This window comes from Aquarana catesbeiana, linkage group LG02 (genome assembly GCF_042186555.1).
Source record: "Aquarana catesbeiana isolate 2022-GZ linkage group LG02, ASM4218655v1, whole genome shotgun sequence".
In the NCBI taxonomy this organism is placed as follows: Eukaryota; Metazoa; Chordata; class Amphibia; order Anura; family Ranidae; genus Aquarana; species Aquarana catesbeiana.
Window position 1 is genome coordinate 641,084,092 of NC_133325.1, and position 24,690 is coordinate 641,108,781.

Consider the following 24,690-nt stretch of genomic DNA (forward strand, 5'->3'; position numbering starts at 1 on the left):
AAGATATAACCCCTGATCATTATAGAAAAATAAGTCCCTTATTCATATGGTGAAGGTTATTGTTGTAAAGATAGTTAAGATATTTATTCCTGTAAATGCTTTATATCTGTCTTCTAATCAGAATGATAAATAGATAGATACATACAGTAGAATGTATGTATTTATAGACAGAATGATAGATTGTATGAAACAACTCTTTTAATAAAGAAAGATAGACCTAAAAGATAGATAGATAGATAGATAGATAGATAGATAGATAGATAGATAGATAGATAGATAGATAGATAGATAGATAGATAGATAGATAGATAGATAGATAGGTAGAACGATGAATAAAGAGTCAGTAGGTAGATAGATAATCTCACAAAAGTGAGTACACCCCTCACATTTTTGTAAATATGTTATTATATCTTTTCATGTGACAACATTGAAGAAATGACACTTTGCTACAATGTAAAGTAGTGAGTGTACAGCTTGTATAACAGTGTAAATTTGCTGTCCCCTCAAAATAACTCAACACACAGCCATTAATGTTTAAACCGTTGGCAACAAAAGTATGTACACCCCTAAGTGAAAATGTCCAAACTGGGCCCAATTAGCCATTTTCCCTCCCGGGTGTCATATAACTCGTTAGTGTTGCAAGGTCTCAGGTGTGAATGGGGAGCAGGTGTGTTAAATTTGGGGTTATCGCTCTCACTCTCTCATATTGGTCACTGGAAGTTCAGCATGGCACCTCATGGCAAAGAACTCTCTGAGGATATGAAAAGAAGAATTGTTGCTCTACATAAAGATGGCCTAGGCTATAATAAGATTGCCAAGACCCTGAAACTGATCTGCAGCACGGTGGCCAAGACCACACAGTGGTTTAACAGGACAGGTTCCACTCAGAACAGGCTTTGCTATGGTCGACCTAAGAAGTTGAGTGCACGTGCTCAGCGTCATATCCAGAGGTTGTCTCTGGGAAATAGACGTATGAGTGCTGCCATCATTGCTGCAGAAGTTGAAGGGTCAGCCTGTCAGTGCTCAGACCATACGCCGCACACTGCATCAAATTGGTCTGCATGACTGTCTAAAGATGATGCACAAGAAAGCCCACAAACAGTTTGCTCAAGACAAGCAGACTAGGGACATGGGTTATTGGAACCATGTCCTGTGGTCTGATGAGAACAAGATAAACATATTTGACTCAGATGGTGTCAAGCATGTGTGGCTGTAACCAGGTGAGGAGTACAAATACAAGTGTGTCTTGCCTACAGTCAAACATGGTGGTGGGAGTGTCTGGGGCTGCGTGAGTGCTGCCCGTGTTCTGTTGATTTGTGCCCTCCATCGAAAAGTGCCCGCGCATGTTCAGAACACCAGGGCACTCCAGCTGATTTCCCGATCAGCTGGCGTGACTTCACCATAATGCATGTGCACATCGTAGGAGTCTTTTTTAGATGGGAAGATACCATTTGACGGGCACAACTGAATACTATGCAAACAGTGGAGGGACACCTTATTTGTCATATTGTGCCTCGCTGTTGCGCCACAGGTTTACAGTGTGCTCAATGTCCGGTTTTGTCTGTGTTGCATGGCGGGTTTGGTGTGTTGAACGGCGGGTTTTGCCTGTGTCTAAGGGGAGGGTTGCAACACACAAAAAAACCCAAACTTCAACACACCCACAACCTGCCCCTGCAACAGCGAGGCACAATCTGATAACTACGGTGTCCCTCCACTCTTTGCATCACTTTCAGTTGTGCACGTGAAATCGTATCTCCCATCGAAAAAGCCTCCTATGTGTGCATGCACTATGGTGATGTCACTCCAGCTGATCGGGAAATCAGCTGGAGTCCCCTTCCGTTCTCCGCATGCGCAGGCACTTTTCGATGGAGGGCACAAATCGATAGAACACGGACACTGGGGTGCTACAGTTTATTGAGAGAACCATGAATGCCAACATGTACTGTGACATACTGAAGCAGAGCATTATCCCCTCCCTTTGGAGACTGGGCCGCAGGGCAGTATTCCAACATGATAACGACCCCAAACACACCTCCGAGATGACCACTGCCTTGCTAAAGAAGCTGAGGGTAAAGGTGATGGACTGGCCAAGCATGTCTCCAGACCTAAACCCTATTGAGCATCTGTGGGGCATCCTCAAACAAAAGGTGGAGGACCGCAAGGTCTCTAACAACCACCAGCTCTGTGAAGTGATCATGGAGGAGTGGTAGAGGACTCCAGTGGAAACCTGTGAAGCTCTGGTGAACTCCATGCCCAAGAGGGTTAAGGCAGTGCTGGAAAATAATGGTGGCAAAACAAAATATTGACACTTTGGGCCCAATTTGGACATTTTCACTTACTCACTTTTGTTGCCAGCAGTTTAGACATTAATGGCTGTGTGCTGAGTTACTTTGAGGGGTTAGCAAATTTACACTGTTATACAAGTTGAAAACTCACTACTTTACATTGTAGCAAAGTGTCATTTCTTCAGTGTTGTCACATGAAAAGGTGTAATAAAATAGTTACAAAAAAGTGAGGGGTTTACTCACTTTTCTGAGATATTGTAGATGAATAGTAAGTAGAAAGATAGATAGAGAGTCAGTAGGTGGATAGCTAGATAGATAGATATCAAAGGCAGAAGCAAAGCATTCACAAAATACATTGGAATAAGAAAACAAATATCTAGATTTGTTTCATATTTCTGCATTTGCCCTTGCATTACACAAAATATAATTTGTTTGGAAATGCAAGCTAAATAATAAGCATGTAATTCATAATCTTTGGTCTATGCCCTACTGTATGAGTGGAAGAATGAAAATCTGTTGAGTTATGTCCACCGATCACTGCCTTTCCAGCTGGGAGGAAAGCATATTGAATCGCAAGGTCATTTTACCTTTCAGCAGCTGTTTGCATTGTTCACGCAGCCACATAAAGCAGGAGCAGTTATGTTTTAGTTTCCTAAGTTAGTCTAAATAAATCAGTTGAATCTGCTCTTGTAGTTACACAAGATCCATCCTGCTGCAGGCACACCAACATCCATAGTCTTACTCCCTTTTATTAGACGTACATTAATACTGCACAAATGTATAAAAATATGGCAGAGTTGTCATCATAACAATACCTTCTTATATATATATATGCTTATAGATATAAAAATGACAGTTAATTTAACATATAAACAAACTACACACACAAATGTCTGAGTGTGCAGATAATATATATATAATTATAGATTTTTATATATATAATACTTTTAATGCAATATATAAATGTTATACTGTAAGTTTTTATATAAACTACTTTTGCTGTTGTACGGCTTCACAATGTTTTAAACAGCTCAAAATAACTTGACGTTGTAACAATGATATGACTCTATGATAAAAATTAATCATAAATAAATTTTACAAAAAATATCAAATATGGAAGTGTTATTTCCTTAAAAATTCCTTTATCTGGATAAATTCACTTTTTTTAGCATTTAAGCCTAAAATAGCATTGTATTTTCTGAATAAGGCTACGCGTTTCTGTCCTATAAATAGATGGGTGCCAAACAGGGGTATAATGGTTTGGGGTTCTCTTCTTTTCATGGAATTGGAAAAATTCCTCAGATACACTGACATTATCTTCTTATCTTATTGCACATTCTAATGTCACGAGGAAACTGGCAGCGGAGAACCAGACAATCAACAAAAGTATTTATGGGTAGATTTGCGGCACAGTGTAACCTCACACAAGCGTATTGCACATATCAGTATAACTATAAGTACTTGCTTACACATACCTCCCACATTCCATAATTTGGAGGGGGGATTATTACTTTTCAACCATTAAGATTATGAGGCTAGGCAAAATAGATCAAATCTGAGATTTGGACAGGGTTTGGTGACTCCAAGAGCAGGCTTGGGTTGATCAAAAATGGAATATAATTGTTTAGCCTCCTAAAACTGCTTCTACAATTATGAGTGGAAAGTGGTGGTGCAACTATATCCTATTAGCCCTCTGGGACATCCCTGAAAAGACCTCTCCACTGAAAATTCTGGCTCTGCCATATAAAACAAAGAAGCCACAATGAACATGAGATCCCTTTATAATGGCCATAGCAGGTAAACGACACTGCAGAGATCTTGCTGCACTCAGAAATTTGCGATGGGTGATTAACCATCTGTCTCCTCAAAAATAATTTTTAAGGTTTTGGTAGATTAACTTTCCTTTTTTGAAAATTTAGGATGCTGGGAGGTATGCTTAAATATCTCTTTGAAGCTCTTTCACCAAATTGCTATTCACTCAGTACTCATTATCATGTATACACTGACTGTTTCACAAAGAAGTCTACTAAAGAGCAGTCTCTTTAAGGTCATTCAAATTTGGCAATCGGGTTCTTTTTGTCCGGTTAAAAGGCAGGCCATTCTGTCCAGGTTTTGAAGCCAGCTGGTCGGGAAAAGAAGCTCCTTCACTTGTCCCTCTGTTTACCGGGGAAACATGCCAGTGTGACTCTGGCTGTCCAGGAAGCTGCAGGCCCTGCCGACTCTTTGACTGTGCCTCCTTTCGATGGGCAGAGCTGGAAGGCTGACCCATTGGGTGTATTCTGGCCTCTGAGAAGTTGGGTGTTTTAGGCGGTTGGTTTGGTAAAGGTTGGAAATGTGGATTTGGGGGAACTGAGTGGTTTGATGATGATGGGTGTAAGAGTTTCCATAGCGACTTCAGAGGCTGACTCTGCAAAGTAACAGATTTGTGAGTAAAGAGGTTGAAGGCATCCAAGCAGCCCATAACATGGCATACAGTAACCAATAACATTTGAGAAAGTTTAAAATGACATGTTCCTTTACCTGTTATCCACTATATTATTACATGTACATATTAGATAGGTCTGGTCAAAAGCACTAAGATTGTGTTTTTAATCACTATCAAAATAATATGTACATACTGACTGCAATGATAGTGGATGTGTGAATTGTGAGCATAAAATGAGCATATCATTATGGCAGTATTGACCTTGGCACTGGCAGCCTCTTAGCAATCCTGCTGCTGGCAATTTGTCAACATTGACAGCAGCAAGATCACAAGGGGCAGGGTCACCCATCTGACATCAGTCTAAAGCAGGGGTCTCAAACTGGCAGCCCTCCAGCTATTGCGAAAATACAAGTCCCATCATGCCTCTGCCTGTGGGAGTCATGCTTGTTACTGTCAGCCTTGCAATACTTCATGGGACTTGCAGTTTCGTAACAGCTGGAGGGCCACCAGTTTGAGACCCCTGGTCTAAAGGAAATAGGCTAAAATCCAGTGGCTAATACATATCATTAATTGAAAGCTATGTCTAAAAAAAAGATAATACATTTGGGTATACTATTGACTGAGTAATTGTCAAACTATCACAGTACTAAAACGGATAAATTGCCTGTAGGGAAGAGGTGTAACATGCTGGTATAGAGGTGATTCATCTGCCAAGAGATTTGTAATTCTCTGCAGCCAGTTTTGCAATCAAAACTCTCCTGCTAGACAGCATACTTGGGACCTCCACTGGAATGATAGCAGAGCTTGGTCCTGAACACACCCCCACCGTGCCGATTGGATAGTAAAAAAACAACAGCACAGTAATCTCTCTGCTCACATTACTCTCTCCTCCTTCCGGCATGCTCCCTAACAGCAGATGCGCACTACAGCACAGGATGAATGTCTGTTAGTACTAACCACCTTAGCCCTGCTGGTCAAAAAAAAATACAGGAAGTTTATATCTAGACAATTTAGGAACTTGCACTCACATTTGAATGATTGCATTATATATATATATATATATATATATATATATATATATATATATATATATATACAGTGGGGACGGAAAGTATTCAGACCCCCTTAATTTTTTCACTCTTTGTTATATTGCAGCCATTTGCTAAAATCATTTAAGTTCATTTTTTTCCTCATTAATGTACACACAGCACCCCATATTGACAGAAAAACACAGAATTGTTGACAGTTTTGCAGATTTATTAAAAAAGAAAAACTGAAATATCACATGGTCCTAAGTATTCAGACCCTTTGCTGTGCTGCTTTGCTGTGCTGTCCATTTCTTCTGATAATCCTTGAGATGGTTCTACACCTTCATTTGAGTCCAGGTGCTTTTTGTTAATTCTGATTGGACTTGATTAGGAAAGCCACACACCTGTCTATATAAGACCTTACAGCTCACAGTGCATGTCAGAGCAAATGAGAATCATGAGCTATCATGAAGGAACTGCCTGAAGGGCTCAGAGACAGAATTGTGGCAAGGCACAGATCTGGCCAAGGTTACAAAAAAATTTCTGCTGCACTTAAGGTTCCTAAGAACACAGTGGCCTCCATAACCCTTAAATGGAAGACGTTTGAGACGACCAGAACCCTTCCTAGAGCTGGCCGTCCGGCCAAACTGAGCTATCGGGGGAGAAGAGCCTTGGTGAGAAAGGAAGAAGAACTCAAAGATTCTCTGAGCTCCAGAGATGCAGTCGGGAGATGGGAGAAAGTTGTAGAAAGTCAACCATCACTGTAGCCCTCCACCAGTCAGGGCTTTATGGCAGAGTGGCCCGACGGAAGCCTCTCCTCAGTGCAAGACACATGAAAGCCCACATGGAGTTAGCTAAAAAACACCCGAAGGACTCCAGGATGGTGAGAAAAAAGATTCTCTGGTCTGATGAGACCAAGATAGAACTTTTTGGCCTTAATTCTAAGCGGTATGTGTGGAGAAAACCAGGCACTGCTCATCACCTGTCCAATACAGTCCCAACAGTGAAGCATGGTGGTGGCAGCATCATGCTGTGGGGGTGTTTTTCAGCTGCAGGGACAGGCCGACTGGTTGCAATCAAGGGAAAGATTAATGCGGCCAAGTACAGGGATATCCTGTACGAAAACCTTCTCCAGAGTACTCAGGACCTCAGACTGGGCCGAAGGTTTACCTTCCAACAAGACAATGACCCTAAGCACACAGCTAAAATAATGAAGGAGTGGCTTCACAACAGCTCCGTGACTGTTCTTGAATGGCCCAGCCAGAGCCCTGACTTAAACCCAATTGAGCATCTCTGGAGAGACTTAAAATGGCTGTCCACCAAATTTTACCATCCAGCCTGACAGAACTGAGAGGATCTGCAAGGAGAATCCCCAAATCCAGGTGTGAAAAACTTGTTGCATCTTTCCCAGAAAGACTCATGGCTGTATTAGATCAAAAGGGCGCTTCTACTAAATACTGAGCAAAGGGTCTGAATACTTAGGACCCTGTGATATTTCAGTTTTTCTTTTTTAATAAATCTGCAAAAATGTCAACAATTCTATGTTTTCCTGTCAATATGGGGTGCTGTGTGTACATTAATGAGGAAAAAAATGAACTTAAATGATTTTAGCAAATGGCTGCAATATAACAAAGAGTGAAAAATTTAAGGCGGTCTGAATACTTTCCCCACTGCATATATATATATATTTATTTATTTTTTCAATTACCTCTATAGCACTGAACTTAAGTTCATTTTTGATATAAACAAAATGAATAGCATTTGTGGTATACAAAGAAGCCAGAGCTTGTGCTGCTCAGGATAATTTGTCAACAAGCGTTGTTATGGATCTTTGAGCCAAAAAAAAGCTTTAAAAGTAGGAAAACACTTACATGTGAGTGAATTTCTGCCATCTTGTCTGGGCGCCACTCCTTGTGCCGGCTGCTTTTGTGACTGGAGGGGAGGGCACCTTTCTGTATGGCCAAATGTTCCTGACCTTCTGTATTAGGCATCTAACACAATAATAAAACAAATTATAATGCACCCGGAATACATACAAAAAAAAAGCACCAGTGTCAATTGTAAACCTTCCTATTGTAAATATACGAGGAGGCCATAGAAGGTTCTATTCAATCTCAGACAGCTATGTTGAGTTTAGAGAAGTTAAACTTCAAGAATAAATCCACTAAGTTTTATCTGGACCTAGAAGGGATATAATAAACAAAGTTATCATTTTAGAAATTGTACAACCTTTTCTGTAAGAGAAAAATTAATAGACAAATTTGAATAATTTGAAGTATAACCCTAATAATGAAATTATTTTATTTGCTATTTTGGTATAGATGTTTAATAGGTGTAAAAAAAGTACCTGTTCCTATCAGAAATGTTGTACTCTCTACCTGTGCTGCCATTTATTCGGTTAGGGTTGTTTCCAGCTATCTCTGTGGACTACAGGACTAGTAAGGGGGAGGTGTTCTGTAGGCCTAACAAATTTCCTGTCCTGTAAACGTCATCACCCTAGTACAGATATGCTGCGTACACACGCGTACACACGATCGCACATTCCAACAACAAAACCGTGGATTTATTTCCGACGGATGTTGTCTCAAACTTGTCTTGCATACTCACGGTCACACAAATGTTGTCGGAAATTCCGAACGTCAAGAACGCGGTGACGTACAAGACGTACGACGAGCCGAGAAAAATGAAGTTCAATAGCCAGTGCGGCTCTTCTGCTTGATTCCGAGCATGCGTGGAATTTTGTGCGTCGGAATTGTGTATACACGCTCTGAATTTCTGACAACAAATTTTGTTGTTGGAAAATTTGAGATCCAGCTCTCAAACATTTGTTGTCGGAAATTCCAACAGCAAATGTCCGAGGGAACCTACACACGGTCAGAATTTCCGACAACTGGCTCACATCGAACATTTGTTGTCGGAAATTCCGACCGTGTGTAAGCGGCATAAGTGTGTTACTGGCAGGATCGCTCAGTGAAAATAAATGAAAAATGCCTGAAAAAGAAACATAATAGGGCTTCTATGTTTAAGGACTGTTAAGCTGCTTTAAATGGCTTCTATTGTGTGTTGCCACTGTGTAAAATAGGGGTCAGGGGTGTTCAGACCCCCCCCTCAGAGCATCAGCGTAGATTACAAGTTGTGCTCTGCTGCACTGCTTAACTAACAGCACCAGCTGCCAGCCACGCCGCTGCCATAATTGGTACTCACTGTTGTGCTGCTGCCTGCTGTTATTACACCGCCCAACCCCTGGGCGTACTGGCCCTGGTTGTCGGGCTCAACTTGGGCTGTGGTGGGAGGCTCTGTCTGGACAGTGCTCTTGTGCAGCCGGCCACAGCCTCCAAGACAGTAGGCAGCAGCACTGAGCAGAACGGGAGGAAGCGGCCAGCCGGCGTGTATCCCGCTCACCAGTCCATTCTATTTTCATTGGCTTCTCTGCCTCCTTGAAGTGCAGCTTCCTGCCTTTGGCTGTCGCTTGGGGAAGAAGTTGAGCACTTGAGGGTGCTGTTAGCCGCGGGCCTGTCTGCCATCTGGATGTGGATGAAGTTCTTCTGATCAACATCATCTGAAGTGCTGTGCTGCTACTCTCAGTTCCAGACTTCCAGTGATCCAGTCCACTTCAGGTCACCAGCTGTGTGTGTATCCCTCTTTCCCTTGTGTCCTCCAGTCCTCAGTTAGGCTAAAACTGCAGTGCAGAATTTTTTCCTTTCATTGATTCATATATCATACTATTACTATCTGAGATTGTGGGAACTGCTAGCAACATTTGGTGATTAAGGCGCTAGGCTGCGTCTTCTATAACTACGGTTGTGTTAGCCTGTTAGGCCCTGACTGTTTACACGCGCCAGGACTCCAAATTGCACTGCAATGCTGGAAAAATGCACCAAAATGCGGTGTGGTTTTGCTATGCTTGTTGAGCGATTTATTGCACAACAAGCATCCAAAACCACACTGTGTTTTGGTGCCACTAAAAATTAATGGAACGGGGGAGGAGCCAGCGTGCGACATGTGAGGAGTGTGGGACCGGAGCTCCGTCTGCAGACTGACAATCCTGCAGTGATCCTGGGACAGCGGCACCCGAATTTTGAGCATAACTGCTGGGGATGTGTCCTGGGGCCTTCGGGCACCTCCGGGGATGGTAAAATACGGCCCCCCTGGCCAAAAACGACCAGATAACGTCTGGCGCAATTCGCCTGGGGCTCTCAAAATGGTGCCGGAACACAGGAAGAGGAGGAATGGCTGCTGCTTCAGAGATCAGTGGAGGCCCCGCAGCAGGTGTCTCCCGCACAGGACAGGGTGAGTGCTACACCCCAGAGGGAAGCAGTGATAAGAAGAGGGAGATCGCTGGACAGACTAAGAAATTGCTGGGCCAGAGTTGACAGGGAGGTGGAGGGGGAGGATGAGCCATCCCTGACCCAGATCATGGCGGCCATACAGGGGTGCCAGAATAAGCTGATTGATCACTTTGAGGGGCTCAGAATGGAGTTCTCCTTCATGAAACATGATATTCTGAAGTTAAGGGAGAAGGCACAGGCCACTGATTGCCATGTTGCCTCCCTGGAAGATACTGTCAGGCCATTGGACACTGTTGCACAGGTGACAAAAAGACATTGTCTGAACATACTTTAAAGATGGCCGACATGGAAGACTGCATGAGGAGGAACAATATAAGGCTGGTAGGGTTCCCTGGGGGAGTGGAGGGGAGGCACCCAGAAGAATTTCTAGAGAAATGGCTGATTGATCACATGGCGCCTGAAACCTTCACAAAAATGTTTGCCATTGACACAACGTATTCCAGGTCGGGCGCCACCGAAGGGTGCCCCCCCCAGATCTATGATAGCAAAAGTGCTTCATTTTCGGGACCGGGAGAATATCCTGGAGCCAGAACGGGCCCTGAGTTGTCGTCTGATGGCAATCGAATATCAATCTACCCCGACTTTTCGGCAGCCACCCAGAAACAGAGAGCTTCCTTCCAGCCCATAAAGAAAAAATTGAAGGACCTCAACCTGATCTACAGTATGCTGTATCCGGCTAAGCTGCGTATAGTGGAAAAAGGGAGAACATATTTTTTCACCAGTCCTACTGAGTGGCTGGATACGCGTGGTCGCCAGAGGGATGGAGCCTCTTCTCGTCCGCCCTGATACAAATGTGTGGAGCAAGTTCTGTGTGAGAAAATAATGGGGTTCACAGGGACTACCTACCTGAATGTCTATTTTATGTTATGTTTTTTCACCTCTGATGCCCATTTGGAACAATTTTTGCACCTAACTTGTAAGTTTTTCTGTGGAAAGAGAACTGTGACTGTTGCTATTTCACTGTTGGGAGCCATTTTTCTGGATTGAATGTTTAAAGTTTACTGGCGGGCAAACCTTTCCCTGGAGGAGCTGACGTGGGAGGTCCTTGGTTCTATTGAAACTGCCGATGACTTTAATCAGTTTTTTGATCTACCAAAAAAGTTTTGTTTTCTTTTTGCATTTCTCTTTTTCGATTTTTTTGACAGGAGAACTGTGCTGGGACATACGGTAAAGCGCGGGACATACGGTAAGGCACAGTTGCCTTAGGGTAACCTGGCCTATGTGACAGTTTAAGTCGCATCTTTGCTGCCTATTTGAACTAAGTTTAAGGGAATAAAGTGCATGGCATGTTGGGGCTAGGTGCGGGTAGGGGGGTGGGGGAAGTTGGGGTGTTCTATAAGTTGGGGATTTCATGTCTGCTTTTAGTTGGGAATGTCCGCATTCAGTGTGTTTGCAAGGGGTCACTTCCATTGTCATGGTCACTACACTCTGTGCATACGAGAAGGGAAATCTGGAGCCCCTGTTTTTCTGGCTAGCTATATCTCAAGGGGGAGAGGGAACCCCCTATTTCACAATTCTCTGTCATGGAGGTTTGTCTTAAGATCTTGGCCTGGAATGTTAGAGGCCTCAATTCTAAATGTAAGCGCTCATTGATCTTTGATTATATTAAAAAACATAAACCTCATATAATATTATTTCAGGAGACACATCTCCAGGGCTCCAGAGTTCTCTCATTAAAGCGGGCACATATTTCCAGGGCCTACCATGCCACCTACTCATCATTCGGACTGACACTAAAGGGAGATTTGTTGTATTGGTGGTGCAGGTGATGAACAGATTTCTAACGATTGTAAATTTGTATGTGCCTCCTCCTTTCTCGCTAACTCATCTGGATGATATGATACAGGCTACCCATGGAAGGATCTTCATACTAGGTGATTTTAACCTTTGGATAGACTGGGAGCGGCTTTTGGCACATTGGCTCCCCTTGCGGGCTGGCTGTCTACTCATGGTTTCAGAGATGTCTGGAGTTTTCATCATCCTGATATAAGGGAGTACTCCTGCTATTCGGAAACGCATAATACGCTCTCCAGAATAGACACTATCCTGACTGAGGGGGACGGTATGGCATTGGTCAAGGGGGTTTCTTATTTGCCCAGAGCCCTATCTGATCATTCCCCCATGCTACTGGAACTTAGTCTGGGACCGAAACCAGGTTTGCGCATTTGGCGGATGGAGGCCAGTTGGCTACAGGAGGAATATATAAAGATTAAGTGTACAGAGGCTATCAAACATTTTTGGGCTGAAAATGGTAATTCTGAATCCTCTCTTCTCCAATGGGAGGCCTTCAAGGCCACGCTGAGAGGGGTGTTTATAGCTGAAGTACAGGGGTTCAAGAAACAGGTAGCTTTTGTACCACAAAACTTAACCTTGCACAACATAGGCGCATATTTGAATTTGGCAACAAGAATGGCAGGCTCTTGGCATACTTGGCGCGACCGGAGTATGTTCCGGTCTATATTAAATCAGTATATGACACCTGCAGAATTGAAATATGTGACTCAACTGATATCCTGAAAGTATTTGCTCAATTCTATGAAGAACTATATAGGTCTTAAGCTCCTCTGTGGACTGTGGACGGAGAAATTGGTGACTTACATGGCAGACATTGATTTACCTAAGTTGTCGGAGGAGGACAGTACTGCTTTAGAAACCGGTATTACGGTGGAGGAGGCGATTGCCTCCTTTCCCCCTAGGAAGTCTCCTGGATTAGATGGCCTGCCCTCGGAATGGTACAATACTTTTCGGTTCGGTCTGGCCCCTCGCCTGCTTAAAGTATTCAATGCAGCTAGGTTGGACGGTAGACTACCTCTCTCTATGAGGGAAGCCTTGGTTGTCCTGATCCCTAAAGGGGGAAAGACCCTCGAGAATGTGACTCCTATCGTCCGATCTGGCTGATGAATGTTGACACAAAAATTCTGGCCAAAATACTGCCAGGTAGGTTACAATCAGTTATTGTAAAACTGGTGGATGCGGACCAAACTGGTTTTATTCAGGGAAGATGCACACAGATGAACATCAGGAGACTTTTCGTGAATCTCCAGACTGCTCATGACAACTCTGGGACTAGAATAGTGGCCTCCCTAGATACAAAAAAGGCCTTCGACTCGGTGGAGTGGTCTTTTCTGTTCCACCTGCTGGAGTCTTATGGCTTTGGCTCTGTTTTCATTTCCTGGGTACGGCTCTTGTATACAGACCCGTTGGTTAGACTGAGGGTTAATGGTATTATCTCAGATTCCTTTCCTTAGTCTGCTGGAGTCTTATGGCTTTGGCTCTGTTTTCATTTCCTGGGTACGGCTCTTGTATACAGACCCGTTGGTTAGACTGAGGGTTAATGGTATTATCTCAGATTCCTTTCCTATATTTCGGGGCACCAGGCAGGGGTGCCCAATTTCACCCCTCCTGTTTGCCCTGGCCATAGAGCCCCTAGCAGTCAAGCTGAGGGCTACTCCAAATCTGACAGGTCTGCAATTTGGGGAGTTTGAAGAGCGAGTGTTGCTTTATGCGGACAACATGCTCTTATATCTGCAGTATCCGGGGCCTTTGCTTTCAGAAGCCTTCCGACTGATTCAAGAGTTTGGGGATTACTCTGGATTCCGAATTACTGTATTTATCGGCATATAACACACACTTTTTTCCCCTTAAAATCAGGGGAAAATCGTGGGTGCGTGTTATCCGCCCATCTCCGCCGATCTCCACTGATTGTGAGTGGAGCAGAGCGAGCGCCAGCGATATACACATAGCCAAGTGTACTCGGCTATTCTCACCTCTACTCACAGTCAGGGGTGGGACTGCGAGAGGAGCCGAAACTAGCCGAGTACACTCAGCTATGTGTTTGTCGGCACCGCTCGTTCCTTTCCGCTCGCAATCAGTGGAGATGGGCGGGACTGCGAAAGGAGCTGAAACTAGCCGAGTACACTCGGCTTTGTGTATCTCGGCGGCGCTCGCTTCTCTATGCTCACAGTCAGTGGAGATCAGCGCCAATTTTAAATAATCAGCGGCTGGGCAATGCTGCAAAGAGACTGGCAAGGCTGCAGAGGCACTGGGCAAGGCTGCAAAGGCACTGGGCAAGGCTGCAAAGGCACTGGGCAAGGCTGCAGATGGACACTGGGCAAGGCTGCAATGATGGACAAGGCTGCAGATGGACACTGATAAGGCTGCATTGATGGGCATTTAAATGTAAGTTTTTTTCCTTAAACTTCCCTCCTAAAAGTTTTTTTCCTTAAAATTCCCTCCTAAACTTGGGGTGCGTGTTATATGCCGATGCGTGTTATACACCGATAAATACGGTAATTGGAAAAAATCCACCCTCTTCCCTATTGATGAGGCAGTGGTAGTCCCGCTGGACTGCCCCATCCCATTGTCCACCTCCTTTAAGTATTTGGGGATTGAGGTTCAGCTTCCCATCTCCAAATTTCTTGAGACAAACTTGACGCTGGTTATGGTAAATTTTCGGGAGAAGGTACAGAGATGGCAGAATTTACCGATCTCCTTGATGGGATGGATAAATCTGTTTAAGATGATTTTTCTTCCTAAGTTTCTGTATATTCTCTCGAACTCCCCGGTTTTTGTGACACTACGGGTCTTCAAGCAAATTGACTCCATCAATGTGGGTTTTGTGTGGGGTTCCAAGGCACCCAGGGTATCTTTGGCAGTTTTAAAGTTACCAATCAGAATGGGAGGGATGGCCCTTCCTGATTTACGGTCTTATTTTATGGCTTCACAGCTATCCTTTTTGCACTGGCGACTTTTTCCACAAACGCCTAATGCCACTACCCTGCTAGAGGCAGCAGTTGCCACCTCACAGGAAACTCTACAAAATATATTGTACAGGAAAGAGATCCTGGGGAGGAAGGTGGGATTGATTATGGCACTTCCCGGGAAAGTGTTTCACTTATGCTCTCAACGGAGGAAAGATGATCCCCTGTGGCTATACCCAAATAGCCCCTTGTGGTGTAATAGAACCCTAGGAGAGTTTCTTAAATTACCGGATGGGCAAAGCACCTGGGCTAAATATGGCATAAAATACTTACATCAAATTTATCAGGATAATCATCTCTGTACCTCTGCATAATTAAGAGAACAATTTGGAGTACCCAAGACCTGGATCTTTTGCTATACGCAGCTGCGCCATGCAGCGAACGCGCAGTTTGGGGCAGAACACGGACTTGGAGAAGGTTCTGATTGATCCGGATCCAGCTAAGCAAACCTCTAGATACTATGGGGCCATGGGCCCGGGGGTAATGACTACAACTTTTGGGCCCATGGGGAGATGGGCGGTGATTGTCCCAGAGTTGTCGGAGGAACTGTGACAGGAGGTACTAGACACATATTTGGTGTCTGTTGTTTCCTCTACGGATAAAATGATTCAGTTCCGATACCTTCACCAACAGTATTATACACCAGCTAGACTTTACTGAGTGCAAAGGAGGGAATCGGCTGATTGCCATAAGTGCAAGGGGGCGGAAGGAACTTTCCTACATATGGTCTGGGAATGCGAAAAAGTGAGACCACTATGGTCGCAGGTGACTGAATTTATTTCGGACCATTTTGATCTCCCTAACATTTGCTCTCCCCTACAATGTCTCCTTGGGGTCTTCGATAAAGAGGAGATGAATTCATACACAACACTGTTCCTTAGGATCCTATTCTTTGGTGTGAGGAAACTCATTGCCAGACGTTGGATACATGACGAACAGCTGACTCTGGGGATGTGGATAAAAATAATAAATGCTGATGTGCAGATGTATAAAATGACCTATGAAGCTAGAGGGGCTCCCAAGAAGTTTAGGAAGGTATGGTTTAGATGGGTTGACTCTGAGAATACGTTGGAAGATGAGGGATGATAGACCATTAGACTGTTTTAGGACTAGTCTTTTTGAAAACTATGACAGAGGGAAGATAGTGAGTATACTTCTTTCAATGTGGACAGAGTTGGGTTCTCGTATCCTACGGAGCAAAGCACTGAATGCAGACATCCCCTGGGAGGGAAGTTTTTTTTTGGGGTTATCCATCTGGTTTTTGGTTCTGGTTTAATGTTGCTTGTTAAAAATGAAAAAGCACATATACTTCAGTGTATGATAGGGGTGGAGTCCTGATTGGCTGAGCTATGAGAACATTGATATGTACAAGGTTATTGTTTCTAATGAATGTTAGTTTCTTAAAACAAAAAAATGTGTAGCGCTAATATAAAACAACCATATATTGCATGCTGTAAAAGGCAATTGACTTGTCAAATGCAATAATCATAAATTTAATGTTAGTTTCTTCATTGATACAGTTGTAACCTCTGTCTGATGTATTCTTTGAATAATACTCGTGCGCAATAAAACATTTTTACAAAAAAAAAATGGAACACAAACACATGTGCTGCATTTTTCCAGCATTGCGATTTGAAATCGGGGATCGGCAGTGGTGGCAGGCAGAATCACAGCAATATTCTGCCCACAATCCCAAATCCCTACATGTAAACTGGGCCTTAATGACAGCGACTGAGGCTGGGCTGCGTTTTCCATTGCAGTTGTGTTTCCTGGCTGTGCTGCATTCTCAGTATCTCCTCTTTTTCTGTATTTATGGACTCTACACAGTACCACTTCTCTTGTTCTGTATTTTAGGTGTAATTCTCAGTATCTGTTCGAACTCTGTTTCATATCTCACAACCGTCCAGGAATTTTCTTGTCACGCGAATCTGGGCTGAATCCCGCAGTTCCGGCACTTGACTCTACTAGTCCACCTGGCAGGTGCATGCAGTGTTGTGCTGCATCTGTCAAGGCTGATACACACTCAGTGCCCCACCAGCACAGCTCCCCCACCTCCCACTCACCTGCCCTCTGGCTTGTCCGCCCACTCTACAACCCGTACAAATGGGAGAGAAGGGAGGTTAGGTCAGCTCCACATCCTCCCCCTGTCCCCCTGTGCCTGCCCACAACCCCCATCCTGTGCTTGTGAAGGGTTTGTGTGAGTGGGAATTTTTTTTTTTTTGTTTATAAAGATTTTCTTAGAGATTTCAAGGGACAATACAGAAAGTACCAATAAAATAGTACCAATGGAAATGGACATGGTTCCATTTACAATACAGAACACAATTACATACAAATGACGGAACCAACATGTGCTTCCCTGCATAAATTGGAAATAACATACCCAACATGAAAATACATAAATTCTACAAAGAGATATCAATGCATAGCCATTTCTACAAATGATAGCCCATTTGTCAGAGTAACTAAGAATTCAGGACCTTCAAGAATACACTTAATCCGGTTTCTGATTTGGTTTCTGATTGCTCCGCAAGTCATGAGAGGAATGGGAATAGGAGCCGACTACCCAGGTCAGCTCTCTACCCCATAACCTTCGTATGTTAGGTTTTAGCAAAAGAGGGACAAAGGAAGAAAAGAAAGAGTAGAGAAGGGGGGAGGGAGGGGGGAGGTGAGTATAGGGGGAATGTAGGGAGAGGGGGTGGGATAACCACCAGCTACCCTCTCCATCCACTCCCGGATGCGTCACACGTAACCCACAGTCCACTATGCCCTCAGGTTGTACCCTCAAGAGGTGTAAAGAACCGTAGGACACAAGTCAAATGTTATCCTGTATCAGTTCTTGATACCGCTTAGAGGTTCGATACTCAAACCAAGCTGCCCATGTAGCCGAAAAACTGGAAATTTTATCTTGGGTGGTGTATATCATCTCCTCCATTGCTGCTATATGGTTGATACGTGATGTCCATTCTTTCATTGAAGGGGGCGATTTAGACCTCAGCAGTGCACATGATGTCACTGCCTGAGATTCTGGAAACCAACCAGCCTCTGGTGAGTGAACTCTCCCCTCTCTCTCTCTTCCTTCCATCTAGTTCTTCCTTCTATGTGCCATAGTGATCCTTCCTGGCTTCCACGTTCTATAGCGATCATTTTGAGGTCTACATGTATACTTGAGACTCCAGCTTGTGGCACAGCATTCAAAGCATATTTTATAGATACAAGGAAGCACAGGTTTTGTTTACCACTGCCCTTAAGCCACTCCCACTAGCATGTTTGGCCATACTCACTGTTTTTGCTGTGCTGCGCTAAGCGCTTCACAGGTCACTACCTCCCTGTCCTGTCCATTATTCTCAAGTTCAAAAGTTGGGAGGTATGTTCTGTATGTATAGACTCTGCACAGTAGCACTTCTCTTGTCTGGTATGCTGTGTTAACAAAAATTCAGTCAGTGTGCTGACTTCTTCAAGATGGTGCCCTTTGCACCTGTCCAGTAAGATTGGCTATTACAGTGCACCGCCCTGTGGTAGGCGGTCCAATTGCAGAGAGCACTGACTGCTGTGTTCTGGCGGGGGGGGGGAGACAGTCCCCCCTGTCAGAACACAATAGTACAGCGGGGGGAGATTGCTGTACTAAATTGCTGTACTAAAACCGTGTGTGTTAGTGCATTGGTTCGTCAGGTTTTTTTCATTCAGCCCGTTTTCGTTCAGCATACAGTGTGTACGAGGCTTTGGACTGATCAACAGCCAACCTCATTGGGCAATGTTTATAAAAACTGGAAAAAGGCAAAACTGAAATTAGGTTACATGTTCAAGAGGATCTGAGAGAACAGAATTAAGGATGTGATTGCTTACTATGAGCAATGCATCGTTTTATCCTTTTTCCAGTTTTTATGAATTTGGCGCAATTTGTTTTGTTTAAAAAGACGTTTACTTAGTACCTGTTGCTGACCCCCCCCCCAGAACAAAAAATTATCTACGGCCATGTATAGAATACTGTAGAAGAATACATTTCAGTTGGGTTCTTTTTGTGATATCAACAGCTACAAATCTTCTAAATAACATCCTGCTCTCAGGAAGTTCTGTGCCATTAGTTAAGCTAAAATACAGTGTGGTGTATACTTTGCCATTAAACCTTACCATTTAATAATTCAGAGCAATTATTACAACCTTGCATTGCTCAGAATAACCCAAGCTGTCTCTTTTAGACATGTTTCCTAATTATCTGCATTTCTGGTAAGCTACATATTTTTGTTTATTTAGCAGTGCTCTACAGAAAGAAAGCAAATGTCCCGGGCCACAGGCAAATTGGGAATATAAGTTATATTTTTCACACTAGCCATCTGAAATGTAAAGCCAAGCTTCTGATAAAATATTGCTTTAGTTTCAGATAGAGTAGGGAAGGATTAAAGCATCTATAAGGTTACAGCCATCTATATACCAGCTAAGATTTCGAAGGAGCTTCTTTTTTTTTCTAACAGAAAGTTTTTTATTGAAGAAAATTAACATTACATTACAAATCGTAATACAGAGAAAATGAAAAGGTAAACTTATAAGCCCCTTGAAAGGGGTCAGCTTCTGTTTAAATTCACCAATGGCGCTACAGACAGCAATGATTGCTGAGGTTCTGCTCTACAGTCCACTGATATTTCTCTAGTCCATTGTTATTTCTGTATGTGTCCCTATTAGAGAGATTTAACTTCTCTGTTGGCCCTGGTGACACCTGTCACTGAAATATGAAGTCAGGGAGACTCCCAACAGCCATATGAAAGGGCTGAAAGTAAGAGGAAATCAGAATTGTAAAAGAAGATGAGGAGAAACTTCCCAACGGGGAAATCTATTTTGGTGACAGCTGTGATTTTCCCTTTCTATGTGGAGATTTCCTTTTACTTCCTGTCATGTCTCTAGTGCAGGAACTACAGAGAAACCTATCCTAAGGGGATACAGACAGCAATCAAATCTTACAGAGGTTCTAACCCATTCAAACACTATAAAAGTAAAAAAACATTTTGGCTTTAGTTCTAGCTGGCAATTTATAATGGAAATGTATTTTACTGTTTGCTATTAATTGCTGATAATGCCTACAATGCATGTGAATATTTCAAGGAAGCCAACAAAAGACACTGGTGCACTGGAAAAACAAATGCAGAAAAATTAACACAATTCATAAAGTCACAAGATTTTTTCCATACTTCCAAGCAGATTTTAAACCAACAGGTTCCCTTTTCCCAGAAATAAACACAGTGTATGCCATGCAGATCTCAACACCACCCATTTACATGCTGTTAGTTCCGAGCAGAAAAGAAAGTGGTAAGATAGAAAATTTCATTTTTTGGGGGAAACAGTTGGCTTGAGCATGATGAAAATATGTTCTGATACTCGCATTTGGTTTGGAAGTGCATGGGGTATAACAGGAAATTAATGTCTAATGTAAGAAAATGTCGAAATACAACAAAGATTTACAGTTCAACTCTACCTTTCTAGCAAGATCAACAGTTAAAATTAGAACTGTGAGGGGCTATATTTATCTTTAAATTCTTAATGCAACCCTGTTGTTACAGAAATAATTTTCTACTAAGCCTGTAAAAGAAAAGCTTACATTTCCTGCTGTCCATACCACTGAACTTCTCAGTCTTCTGCTGAAGTCTGCACGGGAACCAACACTTATGGGAGTGTCAATCTCTGTGGTTCCCCCATAGCTCTCACTGCTTTCCTCTGCTGTCAAACATCATCAGGAAGGAACCAGTGACATCTACAGCAGACCATGGAGGCCAACACTACCAAAAGTGTTGGTTTTATTGCAGACTTCAGGCAAAGACTAGTCAGCACTGAAGAGGAGTTTGGCGGCGTTGCAGCAGGCAATATGGCGTATGCCTTGGTAGAAATTGTTCTGTATAGTGATAGGGTCACTTTAATAAGCAGTAAATAACCTTTAAAACAAGCCCAAACTCTCCTCTGTAGCTACCGACACTGTAAAGCAATGTTACTCAATGCTGTCAGCAGAAGCAGTAATGTCTTTAAAGTGTTTATAAGGTAATTATTTAAAATAAAAATGAGGGTATGCTTACGGGCTTTGAGCAATGACAAAATATAGAGCCGTCCCTTACCTCCTCTTCGGGAGTTTCACACCGACCATATCCACTCCTTCTTCCTCTTGATGCCCCCTCAGCAAGCTGGGTGTGCCCCCCAAGCCGGGCTGTGTGCGTCTGTAGACACACACAATGCAGCTCGGACATGTCCCCTCACAAAGATTTGACAGACAGCTTAAGGCTTCTGCTGCTGTCTGTGTCCCTTGTGAGACCAGGCAGAGAGATCAGTGGTGCTGGAGCATGAGAGCATTCAGGTGTTTGGTGGGGAGGGTGGGATCAAGTAGTGGGGATTTTTTTGCCTTAACACAGGGAGTGTATTTAGGTAAACTTTTTGACTTCAGAACAACTTTAATCAATTGACTACTGGGGCAAACTTTTATCTTCTGCACAAATGTTAAAATCTGCATTATTGAACCCCTCCTCCCCCCAAAAAGTAAATATATTTTCTGAAGATAAGATACCCTGGAGAATAAAATAGTGGTGGTTGCAATTTTTTATGTGGCACAATATTTGTGCAGTTTTGTTTTATCAAATGCATATTTCCAGGGAAGAAATACACTAAAATGAATTTTATTGCAAACAAACACAATATTACACCCAAGTTTTTGGCAATATATAAAAGATGGGGTTCCATCAAGTAAATAGATACAAAACTTGTCAAGACTTAAACCTACGTGTGCATACGTTTTTTGTGATTCCACAGGCATACTCAGTTTTAACACTTAATAGTTTTATAGGTCATCAGTTTAGAGCAGGCGTCTCCATACTTTCTAAACAGAGGGCCAGTTTACCGTCCTTCAGACTTTAGGGGGCCACACTATGGCCAGCGGAAGTGGAAATTTTCCTGGCATTATTGGGAGTAAACTTCACCACATTGTTTATTAGGGGGAGGAATAGTGCCCTATCAATGGCATTATTGGGAGGAATAGTGCTCAATTGTTGGTGTCAGTGGGAGAAATGGTGCTCCGTTGTTGATGTCAGTTGGCAGAATAGTGTCTTGTATCAGTGGAAGGAATATTGCCTCAAAGACCAGATAAGGTCTTTTTAGAGAACACTGGTTTAGCGTAATCTGTGAACTATAGTCCTGAACTATTGCTCTCATTCCTATGTTCACCTCACATGTGTAACGCAATTGATGTTTTCATACATGTGCTCGTCCTACACTTTGCTTTTTACTTATTTATCTTTGTTCTATGTATTTTTTTTACACTTTTTAATTTTTTTTTTTTTTACTTGTTAGACCCCCAATGTCTCCCCTTCCCTTTAATGGAGCTATTCAAACACAGATCATGTTTGAATAGGTGTATCCTTGACTACACTAGCTAAGGAATGACAGCTATGACCCCGGAAGTGACGTAATACATGTTACTTCCAAAGTCATTAGTCACAGGAGGGATCAGGGAACAGATGTGCCCACTTGTTTACTATGCTGTTCATAAACGTACCTTGGTAGACAAGTGGCTAAAGTTGGGTCCCTGTAATCTACTCTCTCCCTCTTTTCCTGTGTACTGCTCTGTGTGAACATTTGAGATTTAGAAGGCTGGTGAGCTCTCAACTTGTTGCTGGCAGGAGGGAGCAAAATGAATACAGTCAATGAAATCTGAATGTATTTTCTCCTGTACTCTACTGTGCCTAAAGCTAAAGAGGTCAGAGGGCTTGCTTTAAGATTGAATATCCATAGCCCAGCCACAGTTTTACTTTAGGCTAGGACAGTGATACTCAACTTCGTAAACAAAATTATCAATGTATCAATTTCCTTATGCCCACACAAGCTTTCGAAGTCTCCTTTGTGCCCAGTAGATCATAATTTGAATTCATTTGTTGTCAAAGAATAACCATAAACTCTTGGAATGCTTGAACACTGCATAGACCAGTGTTTCTCAACTCCAGTCCCCAAGGCACTCCAACAGGTCATGTTTTCAGGCTTTCCATTATTTTGCACAGGTGATTTGATCAGTTTCACTGTTCAAGTAATTACCACAGCTGTTTCATCTGAGGAAAATCTTGGAAAACATGACCTGTTGGGGCGCCTTGAGGTCTGGAGGTGAGAAACACTGGCATAGATAACTGCACAAAAGTGTGTCTACAGTTCAGCCACAGCAAAAAAATAATTATAAACTGGACCCAACTGACAATTCAAATCCTGCAGAGACACAATGGATGTAGAAACGAAATAAATACAATTTTCCAGGTTCATTTTCCAACTGACCTGCAGATTTGTTAGAAAGGAAGAGTTCTTTTTAAAGTGGAACTAAGCCCACCAATTTAATGGTCTTCCCCAAAAAAAAGCTCAAATAAGAAATGTTCAATAATGCTGTTTTCTGTAGTGTTTTCATTTACATTCTGCCTACTTTCCAATGTGCAGTGTATGCTACACAAGGCATGCTTCTGGCGACAACTGTCTCAGTTGCCAGTGTTCTTACAGTATGTCAGCTCACTCAAATGGCTTGTGTCCTAGCTGGTCACATGTGCTGCACCACAGTAACTTAAATAGAAGCCAAGATGGCACCCTCCTCAGTGAATAGGAGGATACAAGAGTTTTGTTTCCCTTTAAGTCTGCCAATCTTGCTATTACAGGTGAATAATTAATTTTGGCTCTTGCATCAGTTAGATTAGTAAAATTAGACAATGTACTTATTTATATATTTACTGCACATTTTTTGGGAATAGTAGTGTGGAGTCTAAGCATGCATTCAATTCATAATTAAAATGTGAAACAAGTATACATGATGCAATACAAAATAAAGTAAAAAATAATTGCCCTTACTTAAAACAACCCTGGTGCTTAGTTAATACCATATAATAAAGCAGGGTTTCCAAATGAAGAGGTTATGCTTCCCTGTCCAGCTGTCCAATGGATCTTCATCCCCTTGTAGTAGATTCACTCTCTCCACACTGAACACACTTCCGGGTGTGCCACATGCCTCATCCGCCATGTGCTTTGTGGCTCCTTCCATTGATCCCTATATCACTAGAGGACACAATAATGATGTAGGGGTCATCAGAAGGAACCATTGTGCGTGGTGGGGAACACAGAAATCCGACACTCCTGGAAATGTCCAAAATGGAAATTTTTCAGGTGGCCAAAACGGTTGAACAAAACGAAGATCAGAGGAACATGGCTGAGACAGGTGAAGAACACATGGTAAGACAGGTGAATATAAAGTGTCTTCTTTTGCAAGTCCTACTTTGTTTCATCTTTTTAGGGTTGCTTTAATATGGTAGTGCAAGGTGTGCTATATAAAGTGCAGTAACTCTTGGCAACCAATTTAAAAACTGCATTCAACGTTTGGCCCAAAAATCGCACCCACCATGTCTACAGAGTGATTTGGCTTAGCATACTCTCTCAGCCTGACACTTGTGTTTGAACTGCTTGTGCAGTGCCCCTTAAACTGTGAGGTCTTAAAGGTGATAGCTCATTTTCTCAGCAAAGGGCTTTTGCTGCTCAGGATAATTTGTCAAATTGTCTGCCAAATTTAAAATGCTCGTAGTTTTGCTTTTTCATCTCTGAGTGACAAGGGACAGAAAAGATGTATTGTTCCCAATTTGCAACTGTTTTTAAAAGCTAACTTTTCTGCTACAGATGTGTCGCCCCTGACAGAATATTTCAGAACTGTGAGACTGAAACATTTGGTCTATCTGCAGCAACAACTCGTGTGCCATTAATCTGACATCATAAATGATGTCATACGGGACCATTCACTACCATGAGCTTTATGTCTACAACCCTATTAGATGACAGGAGGTGTAGCGCATACCAAAT

General features: G+C 42.8%; 1 protein-coding gene across 7 annotated transcripts in view; it reads right to left on the reverse strand.

Moving 5' to 3' along the window:
* Positions 1-3,016: 3,016 nt before the first annotated feature.
* The window catches only part of CDKL5 (cyclin dependent kinase like 5), a 571,173-nt gene continuing 549,499 nt past the window's right edge, over positions 3,017-24,690 (reverse strand). For all 7 annotated transcript variants that reach the window (XM_073616451.1, XM_073616450.1, XM_073616452.1 and 4 more), the window contains 2 exons: positions 7,610-7,729; positions 3,017-4,692 (listed from right to left, as the gene is read on the reverse strand). In XM_073616451.1, the coding sequence (XP_073472552.1) occupies positions 4,312-4,692; positions 7,610-7,729 (501 nt within the window). In that variant the 3' untranslated portion in view covers positions 3,017-4,311. The remainder of the gene's footprint in view (positions 4,693-7,609; positions 7,730-24,690) is intronic.